The sequence below is a fragment of the Suricata suricatta genome, chromosome 4 (assembly GCF_006229205.1).
Source record: "Suricata suricatta isolate VVHF042 chromosome 4, meerkat_22Aug2017_6uvM2_HiC, whole genome shotgun sequence".
Taxonomy (NCBI): Eukaryota; Metazoa; Chordata; class Mammalia; order Carnivora; family Herpestidae; genus Suricata; species Suricata suricatta.
This window is the reverse complement of record NC_043703.1, coordinates 11854698-11879322: the sequence shown is the minus strand read 5'-3', so window position 1 is coordinate 11879322 and position 24625 is coordinate 11854698. Positions and strand designations below refer to the sequence as shown.

The window sequence follows — 24625 nt, the reverse complement described above, 5'->3', positions numbered from 1 at the left end:
ACAGAGAACAAACTGAGAGTGGAAGAGAGTGAAAATGGGTGATGGGCATCGTGGGTGGCACTCGTTGGGCTGAGCACTGGGTGTTTCATGTAAGCGATGAATCATGGGAATCTATTCCAGAAGCCAAGAGCAGACTGTATAAACTGTATGTTCGCTAACTTGACAATAGATTATACTAAAAAAAATTTTTTTTTTAATTCCACAGGTTAAGTGCTCAGTCCTATAAGAATGCCCCGCCCCCAACTCCAAGCTTCACATGCAAGCCTAGGATGTCACCTGTGCTTCTGACTGACCAGCTAGATTGGAAGTTCCAAAGACCCTCTCCTTGAACTTCAGACACCAGCCACAAGCCCAGGTTGTTTGCTGCCTGTACTTGTGACCCACTGGCTCTAGACCAGTGCTTCACACGACTCCTCCTAGGGTTCAGTTAACTTGTGGAGCTGCTCACAGAGCTCAGGAAACATTTAACTTACTAGATCACCAGTTTATTATAAGAGGATTTAACTCGGGAGCACCCAGGGGAAAGAGAGATGCACAAGACAAAATAGGTGGGAAGGGGAGCAGAGTTCCCACACCCTCTCCAGGGTGACGCTGTCCCTGTACCTCCGTGTTTCTTCCAAGCCTGTCCTTCCAGGTTTTTATGGAGGCTTCCCTACATAGGCAGGGCTGATTGAATCATTGGCTGCTGGATATTAATTCGATGTCCAGCCCCTCTTGCCCCTCCCTGGAGGTCAGGGGGTGGGAATGAAAGTTCCAACTCTCTACACACATGATCGGTTCTTTTGGCAACCAGCCCCCATCCTCAGGCAGGGTCCCAAAGTCACCCCATCAACATAATGAGAGACAAGTTCACACCTCTCATCACTTAGGGAATTCCAAGGGTTTTCTGAGAAGACTGAATACATATTTCGTATTACAAATCACAGTCTCACAGTAGTTAAACACAGAGAAGGGACTCAACCTGTTTGAGAAGAGAATTCAAAGGAATATAGTCTTGATAGCTGCATGAAATTTGAATTCACGGGCCTTCACGTTAAGACCACAACCTACTAGTTTTTTGATCCTCTCAATAGATACAGAGAAATCATTTGACAATACAGCATCCTTTCTTGATAAAAGAAAGATCATAAAGCCATTTACGAAAGATCCATTGCTAATATCATCCTCAATGGGGAAAAACGAGCTTTCCCCCGAAAGGTCAGGAAATGGCAGGGATGTCCACTCTCACCTCTGTTATTTAACTTAGCATTGGAAGTCCTACCCTCAGTGATTAGACAACACAAAGGAATAAAAGGCATCCAAATCGGCAAGGAGGAAGTCAAACTCTCACTCTTTGCAGATGACATGATACTCTATGTGAAAATCCCAAAAGACTCCACAAACTGCTAGAACTGAACCATAAATTTGGCAAAGTCATAGGATATAAAATCTATGCACAGAAATTGGTTGCATTTCTATACACCAATAATGAAGCAGCAGAAAGAAAAATCAAGGAATCAATTCCATTTACAACTGCACCAAAACCCATGAAATACCTAGGAATAAACGTAAGAACAGAGGTGAAAAATCTATACACTGAAAACTACAGAAAGCTTGTGAAATAAATTGAAGAAGACACAAAATTGGAAAAACATTCCATGTTCATGGGAATGGAAGAACAAATATTGTTAAAATGTTGATACTGCCCAAAGCAATCTACATATTCAATGCAATCTGTATCAAGAGAACACCAGCATTCTTCACAGATCTAGAACAAACAATCCTAAATTTGGATGGAACTAGGAAAGACCCCAAATAGCCAAAGCAATCCTGAATAAGAAAACCAAAGCTGGAGGCATCACAGTCTCAAACCTCAAGTTATATTACAAAGCTGTAATCATCAAGACAGTATTGCACCAACACAAAAAAAGACACATCCATCAATGTAACAAAATAGAGAACCCAGAAATGGACCCATAAACATATGGCCAACGAATCTTTGACAAATCAGGAAAGAATATCCAATGAAAAAAAGTCTCTTCAGCAAATGGTATTTGAAAAAGTGGACAGCAACATGCAGAAGAATGAACCTGCACAACTTTCTTACACCACACACAAAAATAAACTCAAAATTGATGGAAAACCTAAACATAAGACTTGAAGCCATCAAAATCCTAAAGGAGAAAACAGGCAATAACCTCTTTGACCTTGGCTGCACCAACTTATTACTTGATACGTCTCCAGAGGCAAGGGAAACAAAAGCAAAAATGAACTATTGGGACCTCATCAAAATAAAAAGCTTCTGCACAGTGAAGGAAACAATCAGCAAAACTAAAAAGCACCTGATGGAATGGGAGAAGATATTTACAAATGATACATCAGATAAAGGATTAGTATCCAAAGTCTATAAAGAACTTATTAAACTCAACATCCAAAAACCAAATAATCTAGTGAATAAATGGGCAAAAGACATGAATAAACACTTTTCTAAAGAAGACATCCAGATGGCTAATAGACACATGAAAAAATGTTTAACATCACTCATCATCAGGGAGATACAAATCAAACCCACAATGAGATACCACCTCACACCTGTCAGCATGGCTAAAATGAACAACTCAGGAAACAACAGATGTTGGTGAGGATATGGAGCAAGGGGAACCCTTTGGCACTGCTGGTGGGAATGCCAACTGGTGTAGCCACTCTGGAAAACAGTATGGAGGGTCCTCAAAAAATTAAAAATAGAATTACCTTACAATCCAGCAATTACACTACTAGGTGTTTATCCAAAGGATACAGGTGTGCTGTTTTGAAGGGGCACATGCACCCCAGTGTTTCTAGAAGCGCTATCCGCAATAGGCAAAGTATGGGAAGAGCCCAAATGTCCATCGATGGATGAATGGATAAAGAAGATGTGGGGTGTGTGTGTGTGTGTGTGTGTGTGTGTGTGTGTGATGGTATATTACTCGGCAGTCTAAAAAGAATGAAATCTTGCCATTTACAACTACGTGGATGGAACTGGAGGGTATCGTGCTAAGTGAAATTAATCAGTCTGAGAAAGACAAATACCAATGACTTCACTCATAGGAGGACTTTAAGATACAAAACAGACAAACATAAGGGAAGGAAAGCAAAAAATAATATGAAGACAGAGATGGAGTCAACCATCTCCATGGTTGTCTGTGGCATGTGTCTGTGTCTGTGGCAGAGACACGCAGAGAACAGACTGAGAGTTGCTGGAGGGGTTGTGTGTGGGGGGATGGGCTAAATGGGCAAGGGGCATTAAGGAGGACACTTGTTGGGATGAGTATTGGGTGCTATATGCAAGTGATGAATTCTATTCCTGTAATTATTACTATACTATATGTTATCTTTTATGTAAATTTAAAAAATTAAAGCAATAGCTTGAATACTGAACAAGACTTTATGTATGGAATTTTTTTGTAGCCTTATTGTTTTCAGTAAAAGAATGAGTAGGTGAAATATGTAAGCACTGTGTCTGGAACAATCATAATAGAACCATAATAGTCATTAAAATACATTGAAAAACACAATTTAAATGCAAAGCAGAGCATCGAGTTATGTAGTATGTTCTTGTTTACAAAGTATAGAAGACTGGAAAGAAGCAGAACACAAGATTTACTACTATAATCTTTTACAACGATACAAGAGATTATTTATAATAATAGAGGTAATTAAGCGTTAGTTATTTTTATTTCATTTGTATTTTCTAAGTTATCTGTAAGTATTTTACCTCCTGAGGCGGAAAAAAAATCACTCATAGAATTTACCAATTCTCATTTTGTAATTTTATTAGATTTATAGTAGGTACTACAGATTTCAAGTTAAAAATAATTTTTAAATTTTATTTATTTTGAGAGAGAGTATGAGCACATGCATGAGCAGGGAAGGGGCAGAGAGAGAGAGAGAGAGAGAGACCCCAGCAGGCTCCACGCTGTCAGCACAGACCCCAAGGAGGGGTTCGAACTCACGAACCATGAGATATAACCTGAGCCAAAATCAAGAGTCAGTTACTTAACTGGCTGAGCTACCCAGGCACCCCCAAATTTCAAGTTTTATAAGTGTTTACTCCAAATCTTCTTGTTTGCAAATATTCCTTTAAAATGCTAAAGCATATTTTAGGAAACTATAGATGAACTATAGATAAAGTCAAGGAAGATTCCTTTAGCAAATCTGCTCATCTTGGAGCTCCTGACTGGCTCAGTCAGAAGGGCATGTGACTCTTGACCTCAGGGTTGTGAGTTCAAGCCCCGTGTTGGATGTAGAATTTAGTTAAATAAATACAACTTTAAAAAAATAATGCTCATCTTCTTGGGTTAACTGGCTAAAGTGCCTTTTTTGTTTGCCTCTTAATAAACTTGTGCTTAGTGCCATTGTTTTATTTTTATTATTTTTGAGAGAGAGACAGACAGGGTGTGAGCAGGGGAGGGGCAGAGAAAGTGGGAGACACAGAATCCAAAGCTGTCAGCACAGAGCCCGACGTGGGGCTCAAACTCACAAGCAGTGAGACCATCACCTGAACTGAAGTCAGAAGCTTAACCAACTGAGCCTTCCAGGTGCTGCCAAACATTTTAAACGACCACAAAACATGGCCGGTGAGGTATGACGTACCGGGTGCTTTGTGAGAGCCGCTCCAATACCAACTCCATGAAATACACTAGGAGACTAAGCTTTCTTGAGTACTTATCACTTGCCAGACCACGCTGAGGTGCTCTACCCAGATTATGGCACAACAGTCCACACGAGGGAGACACTAATAGGAGTGAAGACACCTAGGCACGGAGGTTAAGAAATGTGCTCAAGATCCCACAACTAGTAAAGGGCACAGCCGGCCTGGAACCACTTAGCCTGACTCCAAAGTCCATGTTCTGAATTGATACCGTAGAAGAGAAAACTGAGGCCTGGGAAAGTGAGCTGCCCCGGCTGACGGCTCCTTTGTGAGCAGCCGGGACTCAGCCAAGGGAAGTCTGAGCTGCAGACCTGGTCGTACAACCACTCCCTTGCACCAACCCAGCTCTCCGTGGGCACCCAGGGCACTGCAGCGAGGGACCTGTCTACACAGCAATCTGACTAACAAACCGGACACGCAGGAATTGCCGACGCCAACTTGAATTTCAGTGATATTTCCCCAACCCGTGAGATACTTTACTCCTAGATCAAGGACCTGAAGCACAAGAACCAGAAACAAAATACATTTTTCTAAGTTGTGTACGGGGCCAGACTGTAGTGATGGGAAATTCGTCTCATGGAGGAGCATTTGTCAATGGCACTTTCCATCAAGAACTCAGAATGTAAGGCTCGAATAAATATTTATGAAACTGAATTACTGAAAAATAAGCGGAAGTATGGGTACAAGGAGACACCCGAAGGTATACAGTCATGAGGAAACCTGGCACAATTAGAAATCAAGGTCTGCGGGATCTGTCCCTGTAGGAAGATCAAGGTTAACACAGTATTCCGTGCGGTGACCGTGTGGCATGGGACATGTACCCGAGACAGCATGGCGACGAGTGAGCAGTGGCTCCGGACAGCTGCTGGGATGGTGACAGACAAAGGACCCAACTCTTAGTCGATTAAAGAGCTTTCTGTGCACTGATGAGGGAGGAAGGACCTCCTTACATTTACGGTAAAGGTCAAGGAAACAAGACGAAAGATTCGAGCACCGAGGAAGGAACGGGCGGCAGGGGAGGGCAGGAGGGCAGTGTCCACTCACACATGTACAGGGAGGTTGTCGGGGCTTCCGTCGTGGTCGAAGTCTGTGAGGTCGTTGATGGAACTCACTGCGATCACCGCCTGTCCGATTGTGTACACGATGGACAGTGACACGATCGTCCTGTGTTGGGAGGGGCCAAGAGAACCCAGTTAACCGCGAGAGGGGAGGCCACTTCCTTCTCGCCCCGGAGAGACCTCCTCCTCCCAAACGCTAGACGCCGGCCGTGCGTGTACTTGCCTCTCAAACTTGAGTAAAACTGGGAAATTAAAACAGCAACAACAACAACAACAAAAGCAAAAGCTCTGAACTCTCAGGAAGGCAGCCTGCTGCGGAATTTGCTGCTGCACACAGGGGTGCGGGCACAGCGGCTGGAGCCGGGGCGGGGGAGAAAGAGCGGTTTCATCTTTGAGCTACTTGAAAAACTCAGTGTTTCCTTTTATCTAACTACTGAACTGAGTCCGCCTATCTTCAAAAGTAGGAGATACTTATCTTGTGCCCGGTAACAATATTTGGCCAGGAGTGGGCTATTAGTTATTTAAAAATTTTTTTAATGTTTATTTTTGAGGGAGACAGAGACAGAGTGTGGGGGGTAAGGGGCAGAGAGAGAGGGAGACACAGAATCTGAAGCAGCTCCAGGCTCTGAGCTAGCTGTCAGCACAGAGCCCAATGCGGGGCTTGAACCCACGAACTGTGAGATGATGACCTGAGCCGAAGTTGGATGTTCAACCGATTGAGCCCCCCAGGTGCGTTGGTTATTTTTATATTGTATTGAATATACAGGGAATTTTTAATTTGTATTTTCCAAGATATCTGTATTTTACCTCCTGAATTGAAAAAAAAAATCACTCATAAGATTTACCAAATCTCATTTTGTAGTTCTGTTACATTTATAGTAGGTACTACAAAGTTCAAGTTAAAAATATTTTTGGCAGGGGAGGGAGGCACCTGGGTGGCTCAGTCTGTTAAGCGTTCAGCTTCAGCTCAGGTCATGATCTTGCAGTTCATGAGTTGGAGCCCCGTAGCGGGCTCTTTGCTGGCAGCTCAGAGTCTGGAGCCTGCTTGGGATTCTGTGTCTCCCTCTCTCTCTGCCCCTCCCCTGCTCATTCATTCTCTCTCTCTATCTCTCTCAAAAATAAATAAAACATTAAAAAAAATTCAAAAGAGAGCAAAAGCATGTGCATGAGCTGAAGAGGGGCAGAGAGAGAGAGAGAGAGAGAGAGAGAGAGAGAACCCGTGAGTTTGGCCCAGAAGAGCCTCTGCTTCCTTGCTCATAAGTCCTGGGGACTTCTCAGTAACCCCCTATAGGGGGCACTCGTGGAGCTGATCCTGTAGAACGGGACGAGGGCCCCCATCCTCCCCACCCAGAGAGCAGTGGGAGCCTGCGGCAGCCGGCACATACATGAGGGAACTTCTTTGTTCTCTAGACCTTAACTCTGCGCCTCACACATGATTAATAATAGACAGTATCCCTGCTACTATTACAAGGGGGGACAAAGATGTTACCACCCTTTGGAGGAAGGAAAGAACCTACCAATGCTACCTGCATTCACACTGCCAAACGCCAGGCACTGTGCTAGACTCGGGATACGATCTGAGCAGAAACAGCACCTAACACGCTTTACTAGGAGTTTGATTCCTTGTTCCCACCATCCATCATCCCAAACCCCAAAGCTGTGATTACTTTTTGGCTTCTTAACGAGGAAGCTGCAAATGCTCACTTGAACTTTCCCAGCCAGGAGTCCGCGATCAGTGCACCGAGAATGGGCGTCAGGTAGCACAGAGCCACAAACGTGTGGTAGATGGCCGTGGACAGATTGTCATCCCAACCGATGAACCGTCGGAAGTACAGAATCAGGAGCGCTTTGTGCAGAGGCCGGGCCGGGGGCGAGAGGGGAGACAGAGTCAGGAACTGTGGTAAGTCGGGGTCTTCACTCGGGGGGTGGGGTGGGAGGCTGAGGATTGTTACCTCTCATTCCATAGTAGGAAAACCTTTCACAGAACTCATTGACCACGATGAAGAAGATGCTCAAGGGGTAACCAAAGCAGCCCTGATGGAAACAAAGAGCATAGGATTGAAACACGCCCCTCACTGGCCTGTGTTCATGGTGAAGCGCTAACAGCACAAAAAGTGGCTGACGCACATTTAGTAACTTGTCAGTGACTGTCCAGAGGTGGAATCAAGAATTTAAAAAACTTTTTTCGCCCCTTACACTCCACATAGAGACGACACTGAAATAAAGCATCTGGTTTTATTGTTACTTTGAGAAAAACGAGACACACCATGTCCTAACGAGAAGAAAAATTCAGGATTGATCCCACACCGATGACACACAGGTATATGACAGAATTTAAAAATTTTTTAATGTTTATTTATTTGTGATAGAGACAGAGACAGAGCATGAGCAGGGGAGGGGAAGAGAGAGAGGGAGACACAGAATCGGAAGCAGGCTCCAGGCTCTGAGCTGTCAGCACAGAGCCCGATGTGGGGCTCACACTTATGAACCGTGAGATCATGACCTGAGCTGAAGTCAGATACTTAACCGACTGAGCCACCCAGACGCCCCTGTACTCAGTTATTTTCATCTGCCTTATATTTTGGTGAAACATAGCCTAGACTTGTATAAAGTGTTAATTCAGTATAAATTAATCTGGTTTCATATTATCTGAAAAAAAATTCCTGGAAGGATTTTGTTTGTATCTTTTTGTTAAAGACTCCAGAGAATATAATGATTTATTTTTATTTTATTTTATTTATTTAAAAAAATTTTTTTAATGTTTTATTTATTTTTGATACAGAGAGAGACAGAGCATGAGAGGGGGAGGGGCAGAGAGAGAAGAAGACACAGAACCAGAAGCAGGCTCCAGACTCTGAGCTGTCAGCACAGAGCCTGATGCGGGGCTCGAACCCACGAACATGTGATCTGACCTGAGCCTAAGCTGGAGGCTTAACTGACTGAGCCACCCAGGCGCCCCGATTTATTTTTATTTTTAAAATATTTACTTTGAGAGAGAGAGCAGGGTGAGTGCAGAGAGAGAGGGAGAGAGAATTGCAAGCAGGCTCCGGGGCTGTCAGCACAGAGCCCGATGCAGGGCTCAAACCCCTGAACCATGAGATCATGACTTGAGCTGAAGTCGTCCCTTAACCAACTGAGCCACCCAGGCCCCTATGACAGGCATTTTTAAGTGAAGGAAGCACAGCTGTGAACATTTAGGAACATAACAGACAAAACAAAGAGAAAAAAAAGGACACTCACCTTTGATTTGGACATTCCTGGAAGAAAAACAAAATGCCACGATTAAAGTCAGGTAATCAAAACGCTTTCTGCAGCGTCTAAACTCAAGACTCTCTGACTATTCAGGGAGGTCAGATGTGCCGTCCAGACAGCTCCCGCCTTCTCCGGGAGGGGGACCTGGCATCAGATTTTCTTCTAATTAGCTCCTCTGGCAGTTCTCATTGAGGTCAGAATTGAGGGTCAGAGGCTTCCAGAATAGTGCCAAAACCATTTCCTCCTTGAAACACTTCAAAGGCTGCCCATCGCCCACAGGGTGAAAACCAAGCATTTCTGCAGATCCTTTAGTGTCTCAGGAGGCCGGCAGGGCTGGGTGAGGGTTATTAATGGGAATATGAAGTGCGTCAGGGCGCCTCACACCGGGAGGGGTCAGCCACCACTCCCGGTACCTGCTACAGCCTTCCGGCCCCGTCCCCACGCGCAAGGGTCCCACGACCCTAACACGCAAGACAGCGACTCCAGGAACAGACTCTGCCCCTTCCCACGTCGGCTCAAACTCTTGCCATCTGGGAGCCTCACATGCCCTCTGCCTCTTTACGCTCCCGGAGTGCTGTGCTGGTTTAACTTTTTGCCGCCCTAGGGGCACCTATGTCCCCGTCCCCAACCTTGTTCCCCATACCTACCACGTAGCAGGGGCTTACTGTCAGAAGAAGGAATCAGAAGAGCAAGAAGAAAAAGGTGGGAATCCAAGGAAGTCAGTGCAAACCAAGGGCCATTGACTTGACCTTCCAGATCTTGGGCGAACCCTTCACGCCCCTGCTCTGGTCTCCCCTGAATGTTGAGGAGAGCTGGCCCATACCGCTTCGTGTCTTAACACCGTGTGGCCACTGCTCCCTGCACCAACGCGCGGCCCCGGGGTTATCTGTGTCTGTCACACGCGGGGCCCCTTTCCGTGGGGAATCATACCTCCCCCTCCCCGGCTTCCAAGGACAGCTTCTCAGAGTCCTTCGTTTTCAGGGGCCTGTGAGCACCCCCCACCTCTGTTATGAATCAGTGACCCACAGAGCGGTCCTCACGCTCCAGGGCGCCTCGGAATCACCCAGCCTGGCAGAGCGGGTGGCCGAGCCCCGTGCCCACGGCTGCTGACTCTGGGCCTCCCCCAAGCCTGCATCTCTCAGGGGTCCTGAGCTGACGTCCCCGCTGGCTCAGGGACCCGCAGGCTGTGACCCGGTGGCCTGACTGGTCCGCATGAGTAGGTCTGATCGCCTCGCCAGCCCCGGGCACCGTGGAGTGACTCTGTGCATGCGGTCCGATCACAGACGCTGGCCCTGCCTCCTCGGATTGTCATCCTGTGCGGCCCCGAGCCCCAGCCCACAACAAACACCACCGCCACCCCGCCTGAGGAGCTCCGTTCTTGGCCAGACCCACGTGGTGGACGAAGCCCCCCCCCCCCCCCCCCAGGGCCAGGGCCTCACTTCCTGATTCTGGTCACGCTGTGCCCTGGGCGTTGGCACTTCCCCAACCACCCACCAGCCAGTCTCACTGTTGCTTACTTAAGATCAGGGGTGCTGTTTCAATCCTTGTCCTAAGGCAGGAAGTGACCTGTCCTGGCCTCACAGGGTGCCGGTCCCGACTCCTGCCTTCTCTAAAGTTCTGGAAGGAGATGCTTCAACACGAATAGCCTGGTTTTCCCCCCAGTTAGACTTGCTGGTGGGAAGGGGCTGCTTTGAGGGACAGAACGTGGGCACGGGGGTGCAGACGTGTGACTGGATCTCGCTCCTGTTGCTTTCCTGCTGTGACCGTGGGCGACCCCAGCCTCCCTCTGGACAGCCCGCCGTCAGAGGACGAGCCCGCCACCCACCTTACAGGGCCACCTATGGAAGAGCCCCTGCCCACCCTGAGCCCTTGCCCGGGTCTGACGCATCATTCAGGGAAGATGCTGTCGCCTTCCCTTGGCACCTGCGTGGTGCCCCCCAACCGGGCAGACATCAAATGTTTGTTGAACGAACAGGTCTTCCCAAGCAGCGGTTGTATCCGTCAAGTCCAGTGTTCAGATCCCGGCTCTGCCCCACCTGTCCGGCCAGGCTCTAACCTCCTTCTGCCGGAGACGCAGCCCTGCGTTTGCTTCATCGGTGTCCCCCTGGCTCCCGATCCCCGCTGTGGTTTGGCCCGAGCGGGACACTGGAGGGTCAGGTGTTCCTTTCCCTGCCTCCTTCCCAAACGTCACCTCAGGCTGCTGCATCCTCACGAGATAGTTGAGGCCCCTCTGAAGGAAGCCTGCCCCACATGACAACCCCCAGGGTCTGCGCACAGTTTTGTAACTCAAGTCATTATTCTAGGTACTTGCACTGTCATTTATGGCTCCCTGCCTCCCCGCTTTTCTTTTTTCTTTTTAAAATAAGTTTGTTTAGGGGCGCCCAGGGGCCTCAGTTGGTTAAGCGTCTGATTTCGGCTCAGGTCATGATCTCACGGTCTGTGAGTTCAAGCTCCATATTGGGCCCTGCGCTGACAGCTTAGAGCCAGGAGCCTGCTTTGGATTCTGTGTCTCCCTCTCTCTCTCTCTCTCTCTCTCTCTCTGTCTGCCCCTTTCCTACTTACACTCTGTCTCTCTCTCTCTGAAAAATGAACAAACCTTAAAAAATTTTTAAACAAGTTTTTAAATTTATTTTGAGTGAAAGGGAAGAGAGTGGGGGAGGGGCAGAGGGAGAAAGAGAATGCCAAGCAGACTCCACACTGTCAGTGCAGAGCCCGATTCAGGGCCCAAACTCATGAACCAGGAGATCATGACCCGAGGGGAAATCAAGTGTCCAAGGCTCAACCGACTGAGCTCCCCCCAGACGCCCCTGGTCCCACCCTTTTCTAAATAGTGTGTGTGTGTGTGTGTGTGTGTGTGTGTGTGTGTGTGTGTGAATGATCACTCCTATTCTGAGTATGCCATCTGTGTCCAGATGGGACCCTGACTGATGTAGCCCACACGCCAGCTTTGATCACCGGACGGGGGACAGCCGCTCTCCATGAAGTACAAACCCCACTCCGGAACACGAGCTTCTGGAGGCCACGCAAACAGCCCCCTGCAGTACGGGAATCCCTGTCTCACCGGGGTGGGGCCTGTCCTGCAGAGGAAGGGGCAGGACCGAACAATGCTCTGAGGCCTGTTTACCCTTCAGATAACATGCTCTCACCACCGTCTTCCAAGACCCGACAAAGCAAGCTGAGCACCGTCTATACATGGCTCGGGCCATCCTTGGGCCCAGCCTTTACTGAAAAGCAGGAGGGAGGTATGAAAACCCAGACCCCACCGACTCTGCCCAGAGCCTCACTGGGATCGTTCCTGCCACGGGCTTCTCAGGATCTGGGTTTGCAAGGAAAGATTTCATCTGGCCGGAGTAGTGCCTATAATTTTCTATTGCAAAACACTGTTCAGCGCCTATGGTTTACCAGCTAATAACGGTAGGGATTTTGTTTACTTCGAACATGAACAGTGTTCCAGAAAAGAGAGCTTCGATCTTGTTCTAACACCCATCTCACTCCGGACTACATTACAGAAAATGAAGTTCCTAAGCTCACACAGGTAAAAATCTGAGACTGAGTACCAAGTCATCGCCTAGGAAGCTTGTTATTTTCTGAAAGGTGTGCGCTCCAAAGAGCGACTTTTATTATCGCAGGGCAGAGGCTGCTAGCCTCCTGTTATTGAATTCAGAGGTATTTGCTGGGTGTATATTGCAGTTAGCATTTCTTTGTGTTTAACTTTTTTTAAAAAGTGTATTCATTTCTGAAAGAGAGAGAGAGCAAACAGGGAGGGGCAGAGAGAGAGGGAGACTCAGAATTGGAAGCAGGCTCCAGGCTCTGAGCTGTCAGCACAGAGCCCAATTCGGGGGATCATGACCTGAGCAGAGATCTAGAGTTGGACACTTAACCAACTGAGCGACCCCAAAGTGTTCTTTTTTAAATAATGTCTTCCCCTAAGCTACATTTTCTATGCCTTTTCAATGGAATCTGGCAGCATTGGCCCCGGCTCTGGTGCCTTCTGTGGGCCACGCTCCGTTAGCCATCTGAAGAGTGAGGAGGCCGCCTTCCAGGGCTGCTACAAGGAGTCAGGTGGTCTGACAATGGTTTCATAAACCAGGAGGAAGACGAGTTAAGTTGATCAACCCTGGGTTCTTTTAGGTGGAAAGGGGAAGCCTAGGGGGCAGGAGATTAAGCCTCCGCTTGGGGACATCATGTGGCTTTAAAGCTTCAAAGCACTTGAGCTCTGGACCGCCATTCCTTCACCTAGAGAAGCTAACGCCAGCTTTGCAAGTTGGTTGATAAGATTAGATTACAGGAATGAAAGGGGCTCTGCTACTCGCTGCGGCCCACGAAGACAGTGGGAGGAGCAGACGGATGCTCGGAACGGCTGACTCAAGACTGAAATATGGGCAAGACTTCGCGATGGGCAATGCCGGCGGGGCCGAGAGGAGCCCTTGAAGGAAGAGGCAGTTCCGTCCAGGGTGGCTCACGCTGACCAAAAGAAGAAGGACCCTATGACATCGTCCTAGGAAATGAGGCCACCGGAATTCACAAGTTACGGAGAGGAAAGTCAATTTTCTCAGACACAGCTGCAGCGGCGATAGATTTTCAGTCAACTGCTTTTCAGAGGGGCAGCACCACAGCGCGCTGTACTAGCGGCAGGGGTGTAAGGATCGTGTTTAAGTCGCCATTGCAGTGGTTCTCAAAGTGTGGTCTCTGGCCTGGCAGCAGGGCACCTTGGGGGGCTCAGTCAGTCAAGCGTCCGACTTTGGCTCAGGTCATGGTCTCACAGTCTATGAGTTCGAGGCCCGTGTCAGGCTCTGTGCTGACAGCTCAGAGCCTGGAGCCTGCTTCCCATTCTGTGTCTCCCTCTCTCTGCCCCTCCCCCACTCATGCTCTGTCTCCCCAAAATGAATAAACGTTAAAAAAATTTTTAAAAACAAAGCACACTCTCGGGTCCATCCCAGACCTACCGAATGGAAGCTCCCAGGGTAAGGCCCAGCTGTCTGCGGGCTCTCAAGTCTCCCTGGTGCTGAGAGGCTAGTTTGGGGGCCCCTCCCCGCCGCAGTGGGATGCCTGGAGCGGCAAGGAAGGGGTATCATATGAAGGGGAGCGTCCTACGTGGCGGCTCCGGGCCAGGTGATCGGCCCCTCTGATGGCCTCCGGCTCCAAGCGTGGTTCACCGGGATGACCGTGACCAGCGGACGCCTCGTCTCACCTTCCCAGTCTCCCGTCCACCCAACCGGACCTGAGCCTCCCCACATGGAGCAAATCGGGATGGTCCCGAACCTGCAAGGTCAGCCCGCTGCTCAGCACAGCATTCCAGTAACCCCCCTCCCCCATCAGACTTCCATGCTCCTCCCCCCACAGGCAAGCTGCCCGGCGTCTCAGTCTCACTCTCTACACCAGACCCCTTCAGAGCTCCCCCAACACTACATTTCTTTAGTGTTTTCATAACTGCTCCCGACAGAGCGAGCTGTTCTGACTTCTGAAAACACATTACACGGCCTCACATATCATATGATCCCTGCTCCTCCCCTGCCCCCCCCCCCCCCCCGTGTTTGGGGAGGAAATAAAGATGCCACTTCAAAAGGAGCCTCACAGGATATGCACCCAGCAGGACGGAGTTAGGCCTGAGGCAAGGGGGCAGGGGACGTGGGGGAGGGGAAGGGGTCTGAGCACCTCGTGGGACACCCCTGTTTTTTTTTTTTTTCAAAAACGGATCAAAGTTGATTAAGAAGCGAGAAGGACCTCTTGTTTTCTTTTCTTAAGTTTATTTATTTATTTTGGGAGAGAGAATCCCAAGCGGGCTCTGTGCGGGGCCAGAACTCATGAACTGTGGGATCATGACCTGAGCCAAAATCAAGAGTCGGACGCTTAACCAGCTGAGGCACTGGGCTCCTTGCATCTGCTTTTCCCAAACGGACTATTCCGCGAGCCGCAGTACACGTTTTGCACCCTGGTTTCTGGAGGGGTTCTTCCGGGCTGGCCCCTGCCTGACTTCTTTGCTGACTCTTTTCCTTACTTGCCTGTGTGGCCACCTTCTCCCCTCGGGGCCCCTGTTGGTGCCTCCGGCACGGCCGTGCACATCAGAGAGCTGTGATCGCTGGACGATATGGCTGGACGAGCGGACGGCGGCTTCGTTCCAACAAGAGGAGGTGTCCCGGGCGGATGCACCGCGTGGGGACAGAGCCCGGGCGGCATTCCAGCCCCCGGGGGCTCCGTGCTGGGGCCTGCACAGCTCCGGCCGGTGCCCTGCCCGTTCTTCCACGGTTCTTATTTTATAGAAATAGCCCCTTTCCACAAATACTTTCTTCCCCACTGGGAGCGAATCTGTTTTGCCTCAGGCACATCAGCAAATAGCTGGAACACAGTGGTGATGGCTTTCAAAATGCCAGTTTAATCAAGTGACTGCTGCTCAAAGGAAATGAGTGATCAGATCTCTGGGATCCAGGAACGTCGAGGAAAGCCCGATCACGTGAAGCTACTTTAGGAACATAGGGAAACCAGGACAAATGGGACAGTACAGGTTTTGCTAAGTGCCTTTGGCACGGTACCAGGGGCGGCTCATTCTGGGAGCGCTGGCAACCTTGTCTCCACACGGGCCTCGCGGGCCAAAGGTGTGCGCCCGGCTGGTGAGCAGACAGCCACGGGGCATAAACCCTCTCGGCGGCAGTGTGGCGTCTCGGCCTCGGGTGCCTCCCAGCCGCATCACCCCTTTGTGGGACAGGGACCGTGGGACTGGCACCTGTGGCCGGTCTTCTTCGCTGAGTAACGCACAGCTGTGAATCTTTAACCGGCCACAGCGGGGCCTTGCCCTCCCCTCGTCCTGTGTACGTGTCTGACACGTGCCTTTGCCACCTCCACCCCCAGCCTGGGGACCCTCTGGTCAGGGGGGAGGGTGGGCAGCTGCTGGTCTGGGCATTAGTCTGGGGCAGCTGCCATAGCAACGTCCTACACACCGAGAAGTTTCAAACAAGGGAAATTGATCATCTCTCAGTTGGGGCCTGGGAGGCTGAGATCAAGGTGTTGACCTGGGCGATTCTTTCTGTTTAAAAAAAAAACTTTTTTAATGTTTATTTATTTTTGAGATCAGAGCATGAGCAGGGAAGGGGTAGAGAGAGAGGGAGACACAGTATTCGAAGCAGGCTCCAGGGTCTAAGCTGTCAGCACAGAGTCTGATTCGGGGTTCAAACTGAAGAGTCGGGAGATCATGACCTGAGCCAAAGTTGGACGCTTATCCTTTTGAGGCTATGGGGGGAATCTGTTCCAACCTTACCACAGCTTCTGGGGGTTACTGGGCAGCCGAGACGTTCTGTGGCTCATGATGGCATTTCCCAGATCCCCGCCACCATTTTCACACAGTCTTTGTCCTGTGATGCCTGCGTCCAAATGTCCAGTTCATATAAGGACACCGGTCGTACTGGATTGGGGGCTGCCTTACTCCAGTATAACCTCATCTGAACTAGTTACATCCGCGAAGGGTCTATCTCCGACTAAGGTCACATTCTGAGGTACCAGGGGTCAGCAGATGAATCTGGGTTGAGGGGAGGGGAACGGGACACAATTAAACCCGTAACAGCATTTGTGCTCTACAATCTACTGCTGTAGACTACAGGGATCCTATCATTTACGAAGATTTCTACACACGACTCTCAAATCAATGGGCGCTAAGGGGCGCCTGCACCGCTCAGTTTAAGTGTCTGGCTCTTGACTTTGGCTCAGGTCATGATCTCATGGTTTGCGAGGTCAAACCCCATGTCAGGTCTGCACTGTCAGCACAGAGCCTGCCTCGGATCCTCTGTCTCCCTCTCTCTCTCTCTGCCCCTCCCTCATTTGCATTCTCTCTCGTTCTCTCTCTCTCTCTCTCAAATAAATAAGCATTAAAAAATAAAATAAAATCATGGGCGTTAAGAGGCCCAAGGGGCTGCCACTGATGGTTGTATAAATAACCTGCGACTTGTAGCATCTCGTTTCTGTAACCGTAGACGTGAATCACTGCCTGCCATTCCCATTTTCCTTCAGAGAGAAACGATCTCTACGGGCCGGGGATCCACCTGCCTTTGGACGTGCTCAGAGACTGCTAACCTCTCACCTGCAGGGCAGGTGCGGCCGGGCTGGAGGTGCCACGGTTACTATGCCGTAAGCTGTTGTGCGCTACAGAAAGGGCCAGGCCTGCACCTGCTCAGGCGTGGGCAGCATCAGTCCGCGCCGGTGCGGGAATTTCCGGGGTGTCAGGAAGGCGGCCCTTGCTCTCCTGGGTATTTCTTCCATCTGCCCCTGGACGTTCTTTTATTCTGGAAGAACAGCCCTCGTTCTGAACTTAGAGTGAGGCTTGCTTTAAATGCTCTCCTGCTGGGGCGCCTGGGTCAGTTGAACGTCTGACTTGTGCTCAGGTCAGGTCATGATCTCACAGTTTATGGGTTCGAGCCCCACACTGGGTTCCACGCTGACAGTGTGGAGCCTGTGTGGGATTCTCTCTCTCTCTCTCTCTCTCTCAAAAATAAACACTAAAAAAATGAAATGCTCTCCTGCTGAGAGTCCATAAATTCACAGGCTAATAATGATCAGACAGACCTACCCCTGGAGCGGGCTCTGCGAGGAGACAGGAGGGGAGAGAGCACGGGGGCCAAGAGCAAACTTCACACGCCAAACAGGTGCAGAAACGGGCCCATAGCGTCAGCTCTGAAATTCCGAATAACGTCATAGGCGAAAACGCCAAAGGCACACGAGTGTCACCGAATCAAAAAGAACGAATCCCCTGGTCTTTGGGGGGATTCTTTTAGAGGAAATCGAGTTAGAGGTCCTAAATTTTATTTACTTTTAATTAATTTTTTGGAAATCCTAAATTTTAGACACAAAGATCTTTTGCTCTTAGATGTTAAATCTGACTAGAAACAATGCTTATGATCACAGTGAGTGTGAAGTTTGGAAACAATGTACAGAAAGCACAGTCCCTCCCCCCACCATTGACATTTAGGCTGCACATGCTTCCTTCCTATCATGAGAATCTCAGAGATTTTTGGAAATAGAGTGCTGGTAAAATATGTGTATTTCAAACTTTGTTAGAGATCACCTAACACATCTCCATAGGAATGTTAGGTGACAAGGGGGTGTGGGTGCCTCAGTCGGTTGAGCATTGGCTCTTGATTTTGGCTCAGGTCATGATCTCATGGGTCATGGGATTGAGCCCCATGTCGGGTTCTACACAGGCAGTGCAGAGCCTGCTTGGGATTCTCTCTCTCTCTCCCTCTCTCTGCCTCTCCCCCACTTGCAATGTTTCTGTCTCTCTCAAAATTAAAAAAAAAAAAAAGAGAAGTGTTAGGTGACTTATTTTTTTCCAGTCTTATAATTTTAGGATGAGCACACATAGGAACGGCTGTATAAAAAGGAAAGGGAAGCGTGGTCGTAGTTGAAGGCCAGTGCCTGGAGGCTTTACCCGCGGATCCGCAGTACAGGACAGTGCCTAGTACAGTATCAGCAGGGTCCAAACATAATTTTAGAATTAATTTAGGATAAATGTCTATGACATCACTGTGAGCATTTCTGATTCACCTAATAGTCTACATGCAGGGTGTTTTCTACACACCGATTCTGTTATTAAATAGATCGCTGTTTGGAACTGACTAGAGGTATATGCAGAAAAGGTGTCCGTCTTGCTGGGGAAAGATACTAGTCATCACGTGTAATACCTGAGCTGAGGATGCTGGCCACGGCGGAGTCACCTGTGCACATCAAGAATATTTCCTATCTCACCTCACGTATAAGGGATACACATCTTTCAGAGCGCGCCTGGTGGCTCAGTTGGTTAAGCCTCCAAATCTTGGTTTTGGCTCATGGTTCATGGGTTCAAGCCGTGTATCAGGCTCTGCGCTGAGTGGGGAGCCTGCTCGGGATTCTATGTCTCCCTCTCTCTCTGTCCCTTCCCTGCTTACACACATAAACACACATACTCTCGCTCAATATAAATAAACTTAAAAAAAAAAAGAAAATGGGGTCTTTGCAGATATAGTGAGTTAGGATGAGGTCATGTTGGAGAAGGGTGTGTCCTTAACGCCACAGGAGTGTCATTCTTCTAAGAAGACAGCTATGTGAAGACAGATACGTGTAGATGGCAGGCGATGTGAAGGCACAGAGGGAGGAAACTACCATGTGATGTTGGACACAGACTGGAGTGACGCATCTATAAGCCAAGGAACGCCAAGGATTACCAGCAGCACCAAGAGCGAAGAGAACAGCATGGGACAGCTTCTCTTCTAGAACCTTCAGAGAGAGCACGGCCCTGCAGACACGTTGCTTTTGGACTTGCAGCCTCCAGAACTGGAGAGAACACATTTCTGCTCTTTTAAATAACTGTTTGTGATATTTTTTGTTACAGCAGCAACAGGAAACTAATACACTGTGTGAGGGGATAGGTTTTGATTCACTGGGAAAAAGGTCTGTTTCTCCGAGAACATCTCAAATGTACCTTCTGATGTGCCCCGATAGAGCTTACCAGAAAAGCTCGCCTATTGAGGCAGATTGTACAAGTTGCAAAGGCTTAGTCTGTGAGCTTTTAACGTGTCTTCTTATGTGAGAACAGCCTGTGAATTTGCCAGCCTCAGGTTTGATTCTGTGAACCAAATTTTCCTTTGGGCGTGTGCTCAGGTTCACACATCCCCGCACAACAGTGGGGCTCTGGACCCTCTCTCCAAGGACAGGCTCCTTTCGGGAGCCCTGAGGGGAAGCCCTGGTGGCATCCAGTCCCAGAGTAGCCAGGCCTTCCCCCTTCTGCAGGAAGTCTCTGCAAGATGCCATCCCCTCCCTTTGGTGGGACCACTTTCCGGCTGCTGACACCGCCCCTTAACTACACCTGCACCGATGCCCAGCGGCGAGCAGAGGCCCGACCTGGCCAGCTGACACAGCCCTGTCTCCATCAGCCCCCTGATATGTCCCCACCATCCTGGATCCTCAGTGATGCATTCCCGGCCTCTGAAACCGAGAGACGAGGTTAGAAGACAGAGGTTCCTGGGTTCTCGATGTTGCAACCCGAGGATTATGAGTCAGTGCTTCTCGTTCATCTCCTGATAATACTGCTTCTATTCTTCCACTATCATCACAGAAGAATGTGGAATGTTCCTCAGAGTCCACCCTTGTTTTTATTTCCTTATCATAGCTCACCTGAGACACCTGCCTACTTTCTCTCCTGCCAAGGTCAAGGTGCCATTGTGTCCAAGGGTGGCTGGGCCCAGGGAGGTCCATCCCCACGGTCCCATCATGGCTCCTGTCGGAAGCAGCTCGACCCTGGAGGATGGACGGCTGTCCCCCTCACTAGCCAACTAGTGAGTCCTCAATGTGCTCCCTGTTCTTTAGTATTCAAAGGGCAGCAGGAAAATTGTTGATCAAAAAACCCAAATAAATCACACCTGGAATAATTCCACTCAGGGCACTTTGTAGAGGGGAAGGAGGAGGCAAAAATTTAGCATTAAGATGGTGACTCCTCCACCTTGGACAAGACACCACTGGCTATGGCTTTGTTTCTAGATACTTTCTTTTCCTCAGTTATCCCTCAGTGTGGAAAAGTGTTGTTTATAAGCCTATGTTCCTGAGGATACAGTTTCTTCACGATGGCTGGTAAATCAACACCCGGATAAATAAGTGATTTAGGCCTGCCCCGCATGAGTCGTAGCGGGGCCATGTGGATTCTCCACTCCCGCTCATTTCTACCCTGTCTTCTCAGCCCGTGCAAGCGGATTTTCAAATTCTAGCTCCTGATTTACTGCAAAGTGGATCGTCACGGGCAAGCCAGGGGCCAGGCTGCACTAGATGCCATGATCGCTGCCCCAGACCCGCTAAAGCGGAGACTCGACGGGCGGGGCCATTAACCTGCTCGGGAGCGCCCTCACGCGGACGGTCCTGACATAGACTACAGACAGGTGCAGAGGGGCCTATGGAAACCTCAGCCTCAGAGAACCCAGCGTCAGAAGTTCCCGGCGCCTGGGCGGCTTAGTTGGTTGAGTGTCTGACTTCGGCTCAGGTCATGATCTCATTGTTTGTGAGTTTGCAGTTCATGAGTTCGAGCCCTGCATCAGGCTCACTGCAGTCAGTGCAGAGCCTGCTGTCCCTGTCACTCTCTCTGCCCCTTCCCCATTCATACATTCTCTCTCTCTCTCAAAAATAAATAAATATTTTTTAAAAAGCTCTCTCTTCCTGCTGTCTGAGGGGAAGACAATTCTCCCAAGGGTCAGAGGCCAAAGGCCGCCTTTGGTAGCCACTCCAGCTGGACACTTACAGCCTAGAGCAGGGTTTCCAGCCTCCCTGGGACTTCAGCACTGTTCTTTGAACTTCTAGAAAGAAACAAGAACGTGTAAGAACTTTTAAGTGGCCAGGTTTGTGGCACCTTCAAAACCAGTCCATTATTTTGTGCTGAGGCCGGAAGCTGACTGGGAAAGCACATCAGAATCCTGCAAAGCCAGCAGGAGGCTGAGGTGGAGGACAGGAATATAACCAACTCTCCTTCATCAAGTGAGTGAATGACTCTAACCGGTCCGGAGGCCCCGGCGGAGGGAGGCGGGAGCTTGCTCCATGGGACCTGGAGCCTCTCCCTGCTTCATTTTCAAAGTCAGATATGTAGCAAACGCCAGCAGGATCCAGGACCAAAGTACGGGGAGCAATCTGTGCGAGCAGCCACTTAGTGCGGACTCTTGCTCAACTCTGGGTAAGAGAGGGGACGGGGTGAGGGGAAAGAGGGGATATTCGAAATCTTCAGCAAAATCATCCCGAGCCCCACAGAGGCCTCACCTGGGAGGCACTCTGCCATCCGGAAACCTAACCCCACACCATAGCTCTTGAGAAAGTGGCCTCCTTTCCAGCCCTGACTCTGACAAGCACACCCAGACCTTAGAGCAAGGGTAGGCAAGGGGCGCCTGGGTGCCCAGTCGGTTAAGTGTCTGACATCAGCTCAGGTCAGGATCCCACGGTTCGTGGGTTCGAGCCTCATGTTGGGCTGTGTGCTGACAGCTCAGAGCCTGGAGCCTGCTTCAGATACTGTGTCTCCCTTTCTTTCTGCCCCTCCCCTGCTCATGCTCATTCTCTCTCTCTCTCAAAGATAAACAAACATTAAAAATTTAATCCAAAAAATGTTTTTAAAGGCAAGGGTAGGAGACCAGTTGCTTCTGGGACAGATCTGGCCCCACCACCTGCTCTTCTATAGCCTGCAAGCAGGAGTGCCTTCTATGTTCTTAAATGACAATAAAGCAATTTTTAAAACTATTTTGTCAGGCACCTGGGTGGCTCAGTCAGCGGAGCATCTGACTCTTGATTTCTGCTCAGGTCATGACCCCAGGGTCATGGGATTGAGCCCCATGTCAGTCTTCTGCTAAGCCTGGGATTCTCTCTCTCTCTCTCTCTCTCTGCTCCTCGCTCTTGATCACACTCTCTTAAAAGAAACAAAAAAAACACTATTTTGGGACACATGAGACTTACATAAAATTCCAATTTCTGTGCCCATCCATAATGTTTTATTGGAACCCAGCTCTGTGCATTTGCTTATGTGTCATGCACTAGCTGGGCAGAGTGGAGTGTTGCCACAGAGACGGTGCTACTTCCCCAAACCAAGCATTTATTATCTGGCCCTTTACAGAAAATCCCCTCTTCAGAGCAAAGGGCTTGCAGCGCGTGACCCTAACCGGACCCCGAGGCGGCGTAGCTACGGCCGTCGCGCCCTAAGCGGCTCTTTGCCCAGTTGACTCTTGTGGATTCTCCTTGCTGTGTTACGGAGTCTAATGCGTGGGGCCTCCACCTCCGATCGCATCCCTCACTTTCCTATTCCGCCCCGACTTTTGCTCCCCATCCCCCACCCTGTAGAAGCAGCTGGTACGAAGGGTAGTTCTGTCGCCCACGGGACAGATTCAGCCTGAAGCAAACATGTCTCCAAGACCGGTTGTCTTGCTTCTTTACCCGCTGCTGCATCCACCAAGCACCCCGGGTATCGCCCATTCAGTCACGAGGGGCTCAAAAGCACCATCTGCGTGCTAAAGATCAGTTCTCAAGACAAGTTACTGCTGCCTTTGATTAAGAAAACCCTTTAAGGGCACTGGGGTGGCTCAGTCGGTTAAGCGTCCGACTCTTGATTTAAGCTCAGGTCACGATCTCACGGTTTGTGAGAAGCCCTGTCCAGTTTCTGTGCTAACAGTGCGGAGCCTGCTTGGGATTCTTGGTCTCCCTTTCTCTGCTCCTCCCCTGCTCGTGTTTTCTCTCTCTCAAAAATAAATAACCAAACATTAAAAAAAACCTTTAAAAATCATTTGTTCTACTTACTAACTAAACTTAGATATTGCAGCTTTACAATTTGAGTAAACATAAAACCGGCATCTGGATATAGTGCTGCTCACGTGCTATGCCAACCTTGGCTGCAAAAAAACCAGAAATGAAAACAAAAAACCCCAAGCAACAACAAGCAAACAAAAAACCCACAAAAAATTAAAACAAAACAAAACACCAAAGCCACCACTGAAGGATCAGTTTGCAAACTGGAAGGAATCAGTTCATCCAGGACTGCACTTCAGGGTTGTTTGCTCACCAACCGTTAGGCTGCTGACAGCTAGCCGGGAGTGGAACTGTTTCGGGAAAGTTCTAACAACACAGATGCTACTGAGGTGTTTGGTATCTGAAATCATCCTCAGAGCGGCCTCCAGACAATCAGTCAGAGCATCCATGTGCCTGACGAGGGCTGGCACCGCAGCCCAGGAGTCTGTCTGCCCGTGAGGCAACGGAGCCCGACACCTGCACCTCGCAGGGGCCTGTGGCCGGGTTCTGGAAAAGGCACAGGTGTGTATAGGTCCAAGTCCTGCGAGCAAACCCCTCGCGGCTGCTTCAGGACCGCCACATGGTCGAGCACTGCACACGTTGAAACCCAAGGAATTTAATTACTGAGGCAAAGTAATCGAGGCAGTAAGTGGTGGATGGTTTTTTTTTTTTTTTTTTTTTTTTTTTTTTTTTTGGAAAGACAGAGTGTGAGCAGGAGAGGGTCAGAGAGGGAGACACAGAATCTGAAGTAAGCTCCAGGCTCTGAGCTAGCTGTCAGCACTGAGCCCGACGCGGGGCTCGAACCCACGAACCGTGAGACCACGACGGGAGCTGAAGGCAGACATTCAACCGACTGAGCCACCCAGGCGCCCAGGGAATTGGTGGATGATAAGGGCCACCAAGGGCCGTCTCCAGTCCCCATTAGAGTTCCAGGGTCACCTGCCCGGTCAGCGGCAAGGGACACGCGAAGGCGGCTACTAAGCGGTCACCCGAGAGACGGAGCTCCTGGGGCCCCGCGGACACCTGCGCGCCCCAGTCCAGTTTCCAGCCCAGACGCTGGGGACACCAGTCAGCCGGCCTGCGGCATTCGTCCTCGCAGCCCCTGAGTCCGGGCGCCCCGGGGCCCTCCGTCTGGCGCCGGCCGCCTTCCCAGAGCCCGCGGGGACCCGCTTCCACTGACCCCGCCGTCGCTTCCCGCCCTTGCGCCGCGCTCCGGCCGCCCGCCCGCGCGTCCGCGGTGCCAGCCCTCCCGGCTCCGCGCGCCGTGCCGCCAGCGACAGCAGGGACCGCCCCCGCGCCCCGGGCTCCCCTCTGCGCCCCGCCGGCCCCGCGACCTACCCATGGTGGCGGTTCCGAGGGCTCCCTGCGACTGGCGAGCGGGGAGTCC

The 24625-nt window shown here is 49.9% G+C and overlaps 1 protein-coding gene across 1 annotated transcript in view; it reads right to left on the bottom strand.

The window, feature by feature from the left end:
* Positions 1–24598, bottom strand: part of SLC15A1 (solute carrier family 15 member 1) — a 54843-nt gene extending 30245 nt beyond the window's left edge. Inside the window, exons 1-5 of the mRNA XM_029938414.1 lie at positions 24577–24598; positions 8968–8984; positions 7680–7761; positions 7432–7573; positions 5714–5833 (exon numbers count right to left, since the gene is read on the bottom strand). Of these exons, the coding sequence (XP_029794274.1) occupies positions 5714–5833; positions 7432–7573; positions 7680–7761; positions 8968–8984; positions 24577–24580 (365 nt within the window). The 5' untranslated portion in view covers positions 24581–24598. The remainder of the gene's footprint in view (positions 1–5713; positions 5834–7431; positions 7574–7679; positions 7762–8967; positions 8985–24576) is intronic.
* Positions 24599–24625: the final 27 nt, after the last annotated feature.